Genomic DNA, 6,000 nt, shown 5'->3' on the forward strand with positions numbered 1-6,000 from the left:
AGCTGACAGAACTGTCACAAAACATGCCCCATTTACATAGCTATTGTGGCAGTTGTGGGGAGAGCGCTCCACATCCATCCCTCACCCTGTCTCTCCACTAGGCAGACTGTCCTAAGTTCTTTAAGCTTAAGAATTTCATTTCTAAAGAGCTTGCTTCTTCAGAATCTTAGGATCGCAGAATTTTAAAGGGAAATGAAATCTTAGAGCTCTTTTGACCCTCCACCTCTCTATTCTGCATATATAATAAAACAGGGAATATAAATGGCTTCTCCAGAACCACAAAACTAGAATCCAGAACTATAGTCTAAGTTTACCCATTCTCTATTCTGATTCCCACTTCATTTTTAACATTGATCCCAAAACAAAAACCCAGAATGCTTTTCTCAAAGAAGAAACTGTTGACAAAGCACTTCCCAACTAGATGTCTTAAAGTGATATAAATGCATGTCACCCAACCTTGACTAGATGTAATTAAAATTCATTCAGAGGGCTTCCCTGGTGGCGCAGTGGTTGAGAGTCCACCTGCCGATGCAGGGGACACGGGTTCGTGCCCCGGTCCGGGAAGATCCCACATGCCACGGAGCGGCTGGGCCCGTGAGCCATGGCCGCTGAGCCTGCACGTCCGGAGCCTGTGCTCTGCAACAGGAGAGGCCACAACAGTGAGAGGCCCGCGTACTGCAAAAAAAAAAGAAAAAAATTCATTCGGAGACTTTAACCATTAGTGAGTTTTGCTTCTCCACTTATCCATTCAGGAGCTAATCTCAAATCTCATCGTGTCACTGTATATCTGGCTAATGTTTGAAATATGATTACTTTTTTAAATAAAAGCAGTGTTACTGAAGATTAAGGAAACTCAAATCCCTCAAAGAAATATCAATATTTGTCTTTTTAAAAGAGAGGTTAAGAGGAAATGGTATCTGTCAAGCATACTCTTAAGCATCACAAACCAAGCTCATAAAATTCCAGAAGGCATGGCCAACACGGTTATTGTTGTCTGCTTTTGGAAACACAAAATTGGTCAATCTGTCCTCCTTATGCAGCCTTCAAATTGTAAAGGGAATTGTAGATATATAGATGGTTAGGTAGATAGATAAATAGATGATAAACAGGACTAGAGAATAAAAACATTTCTAAAATATATACATCGATTTTGCATAGGTTTCCACTAGTAGAAAGGATAACTCAGAGGCAAAAAATAACAATGACAGCAGCAAGAATAAATATCCTTGAGTAACAGTTATTACCTAAAGAAATAAAAACATCTCTTTTTTAATCTTTGAGGTGCACATGAAGATAAAATTTTAGACATTTTATGCTACCTTGGCATTAATTTTTAATGCAGAAAACAATTTGGAAGGAGATGGGACATGAGTATTAAATAATTTTTTTCCTTCGGCTTGATAGTCCCAAATATATTAATATAAAAATAAAACAGCAAATCCTTGAAAATTATTTTTATAACTATCTGGGCTTCTTTGTAGTCAATGAATAGCTCTAAGTTTTAAATGTCATCATGTTCTGTTGCTTGGCCCTATTCTCTCTGTTGTTTTGAGAAAGTCATGCATCCTTTCTGAGTCTCAGTTTATTTACCTGTGAAATGGAAATAAATACCAATATTTTACAAAGTTATTAGAAGTAAATTTTTAAAATTATATGTGAAAAGACCTAACGTGTTCACTGTGTCTAAATCTTTTCCACATAGCATAAGACCAGAGTTACTGAAAAATACAATATATTTATCATATCCTTATGTTCTTAGTGAGAAAAGCACTGAAATATGAGTTAGGGGTTCTAAATACAAGAATCAGCTTTGCCACTAATTACATATGTGACCTCAGTTGCTGCATTTACCTAAAACAAAAGCCTTCACTAGAAGGTCAGTCCAAGAGAGAATGGATTCTGATTTTTGTTCACGCACATAGGCACTCAAAAGAGATTTGTTAAATGACCAAATCTAATAATGCAGGGGATTGCAGTAAATCTTTGATTAAAGGCACTGACACTAGGCAGACCCAGGGTGGGAATACTGGCTCCATTAGGCATTAGCTATGTGACCTTGGGTGGAGTTACTTTTTCTCCCTGATTTTCACTTTCCTCAACAGTAAAACTATTATAGCATTTATTAACTTTTTAAGGTTGTTTGAGAATTCAGTGAGATAACAACTCAAAAGTACTTTGAATATTTTCTGCCTCATAGTAAATTCTTTAAAAAATGGGCTTAAATGTTCATTGTTATTACTACAGCTTTGGTATTCTAATATTCATGACTTCCTCTATTATGGTTTCTAAAAACTTGTGCTCACATGTAAGCACATTGACTGAATAATATCTATCTTGTGCTTCCCCTGTGGGGATGCCCTCTGGATACTTCAGACATTGAGAGGATTGTCACCTTTAATTACCTTTTCCTGGATTGTAAAAATTCTGTGCTGCTGAGACATAAATCTGGTGACTAGATCTATAAAATGTAGAGTGAAAGCATCACTGTCCCCTGGGTACAGAAGCCATGGAACCATACTGTTCTCATGCTCCCAAACACAACAGAGCCATGGCTTTCACCAGAAGTTTTACTTATGTTTATTTATACAATTTATAAATGTTCATAAATGCAATAAATGTAATACATAAATGTCCCACTGTTTTGGTTCCTTTACATGTTAAAATGGAAGTAGTTTTATTATTTGTGCAATTGTTATTATTTGCCTATGTTTTTTTAATGAAGGTTTTTATTTATTTATTTATTTATTTATTTATTTATTTATTTATTTATTTATTTATTTATTTATTTATTTAGCTGTGTTGGGTCTTCATTGCTGTGCGCAGGCTTTCTCTAGTTTTGGTGAGTGGGGACTGCTCTTCACTGTGGTACACAGGCTTCTCACTGTGGTGGCTTCTCTTGTTGTGGAGCACAGGCTCTAGGCACACAGGCTTCAGTAGTTGTGGTGCATGGACTCAGTAGTTTTGATTCGTGGGCTCTAGAGTGCAGAGTCAGTAGGTGTGGCACACAGGCTTAGTTGCTCTGCAGCATGTGGGATTTTCCCAGACCAGGGCTCGAGCCCATGTCCCCTGCATTTGTAGGCGGATTCTTAACCACTGAGCCACCAGGGAAGTCCTTGCCTATGTTTTTGAATAGCCCTTTGGAGCAACTTCCAAAAAGTTCAGATAGACTTTATATATTTAAAATAAACACACATACACAAACATGCTTATACATACATTCACAAACATGCTCATACATACAGACACAAACAGAAAAGGGACGATGATATGCCTAGTAAGAGCAAGTTGGAAACCAAAAAGTATTCCTGGCAAGGTTTCTGACTTTGAGATCATATTCTCCTAATCTTTTCCTTTTTATCTGCCTTAAAATTTCAAGTTGAAAAGTCTTAATACTCTTATAAACATTTCAGAAAACACTTGAGCTGTCCAGGTTACTACTCTTGTAATTGGTCAGCCCAAGAAAACCTTTGCTTGTCTAATAGAAACATTGTTTGGATTCTATTGATTTAATTACTATTATATGAAATGAAAAATACAATATTTCCAGTTACCTTGATAATGTAAACCTAAATATAACTTATCTTGTATTTGGATACTTCTGGTGAAGGTACAAATTATTCAAAAACTAAGTGAATGAACCTATTTATTTTCTATGTGGAAATCAAAATTTCCTAGTTCTAAGGGTAAATAAAAACATGTCTTCACAGAAAATATCTATATAAACATCCTATTAACTGTTCTTTTAACTTATAGATTTTTTCTTCTTCAATCCAGCTTCCACATTTCTGCCAAACATACAATTCTAAAGTATAGTTCTGATGATATTTCATTTGGTGACTCACAACATAAAATTCAAAAATGTTTATAGCATGGTCCCAGCTTTCTATCCAACCTTCCCAAAGAATCCTCCTCCCCTCATTAATATACTTTGTGTTTTAGATGCCAGAAGACCATTAACAGTTCTAATACATCAAGCATTTTCATGCTGCCCCCACTATATGGAATGACTTCTTTTCCATACACGGAAAACCTCCGTTTTTTAAGGTTCAGTCAAACGTTATCCACATTGTGATTACAAAATTTCCAATATCTTGGAAATTTATTCATATATTACAGGCACATACTGCTATACAATTATGCACATTATTAACCATGCACATGTTAATTTTTATTTCTTGAACTGACATAATATTTGAAAAATCAGTTAAGAGTAATGGAATTATATGTGCCATTATTTATGCCTCTGTGAAAAACAGGTCTTCATTTAACTTTTAGAACTACATAAAGGTATGTTTCTAAGTCTTGAAGACATTTCTAAATATGCTTTATATAGCTCTTGTGACTGAAAGAGAACCTTTTAACATCATATTGATTCAAATGGAAAAAATGCATTGTTGATTATGCTTACAGTATTAAGATATTTATTTACCATCCACCAGTTTTGCAAAGGTGTTTATTGAAATTTTGCTGCTAAATCATCAGTTTCTTGACAACATGAAATGTTCTTGAAAATTCATTAGGAGGTTTGCAATATTATATGTTTAACAAAACCCAATGAAATCATTCATTTTAGAAGTTTTTCAAAGGTTCTGCTCCCAAATGTCTTAAGTATAAAAGAACAAACTTTTATAGTGACACACTTAAAAAATCTTTAGAGAATATCAGAAAAACATTTCCAAACTTTCGTTTTAAAGTTATCTTTTCCTGCCATGAATTCCTTTCAAAAAAACAGTTGTTTTCTTATTGATTGATAAAATAATGTCCTTATCTTGAAAGTGGCGATTACATTCATTTAGTTAATTGTCTTCTAGGTAGCCTATGCTGACAGGCCGTTTTTCCTTCTAATGTGTCTGAGGAAGAATTCGGACAAAAAGAATAAGTGTTAGCTGTGCCATTTTCTTGTTGTTTGCTTGTGTTTGCACTTAATAATCTATGGTATTCTTGCAGAATATTTTATAAGCCCTTTACTGATCATATTACTCTTGGTTTAATTAAAAATAGATAACATGTCTGGTAAACCAGACACATGCAAACTGAAATACACTGGAACCTAAGAAAAGAACTCAAGGATTGCTTATGTTCTAGATATGCCTTGTACAGATACATATAGATCATTAAATCATTGCATATATCCATTATTATTAAAGTTAATTTCCTTCCTTATTTTTAAAAATAAAACTATTAAATCAGTAGAGGAAACCAATAGTTCTTTAATCTATGATTTCATAGAACTCTGTATGCACCTTTGTTACACCTCTTACTACTTAGTATTTTAGTCGTTTACACAGTGACAGAAAATAAAATTTTCTGGGGCAGAGGGTTAATTTTTGATTCTTAATACAGAGCACAGAACTGGTATATGGATAATGATCAACACATTTTTTTTGTTAAATTGGTGAATAAATTAATGGCTCTGTCCCACTCAAACATAAACACTAAACTATACTTATTAATACAGTTGTATCTGATTTTTGCAGGTACTGGTCCAATATGGCTGAATGAAGTATTTTGTTTTGGGAGAGAATCATCTATTGAAGAGTGTAAAATTAGACAATGGGGTGTGAGAGTCTGTTCACATGCTGAAGATGCCGGGGTCACTTGCAATACATAATGCACCATATTTTCATTCACATTTATGAAATTGCTGAAAAATGATTTTTATTACTTTGCTTCATTAAAATCAGCTTAATGAATATTTAAGAGATTAAGAATTTTGTCCACAGAAAAGGAATATTTAAAAATCAGTGGATAAACATATAAAATACCTTCATAATTACTATATGTCTATATCTGAACCATTCTAACTTCTCTTAAGTTTTCAAATGGAATTTTCTAATATAATGACTTATGTATCGAATATATTGAAGTTTAAAACTTCTAGATTACAAATGCTAGTGATAATGGAAACACGTCCCAATCACTGGCTGCAATTTATATCTTCACAAGATTACAATTTTTTTCTTCTTTGTAATCTATTTAGTTCATTTTAATGTAATTACT

The 6,000-nt window shown here is 33.8% G+C and overlaps 1 protein-coding gene across 1 annotated transcript in view; it reads left to right on the forward strand.

Moving 5' to 3' along the window:
- The window catches only part of MSR1 (macrophage scavenger receptor 1), a 58,369-nt gene extending 52,758 nt beyond the window's left edge, over window positions 1-5,611 (forward strand). Inside the window, exon 9 of the mRNA XM_060086020.1 lies at window positions 5,478-5,611. Within this exon, the coding sequence (XP_059942003.1) occupies window positions 5,478-5,611 (134 nt within the window). The remainder of the gene's footprint in view (window positions 1-5,477) is intronic.
- Window positions 5,612-6,000: the final 389 nt, after the last annotated feature.

Source organism: Mesoplodon densirostris, chromosome 20, assembly GCF_025265405.1.
Source record: "Mesoplodon densirostris isolate mMesDen1 chromosome 20, mMesDen1 primary haplotype, whole genome shotgun sequence".
NCBI lineage: Eukaryota > Metazoa > Chordata > Mammalia > Artiodactyla > Ziphiidae > Mesoplodon > Mesoplodon densirostris.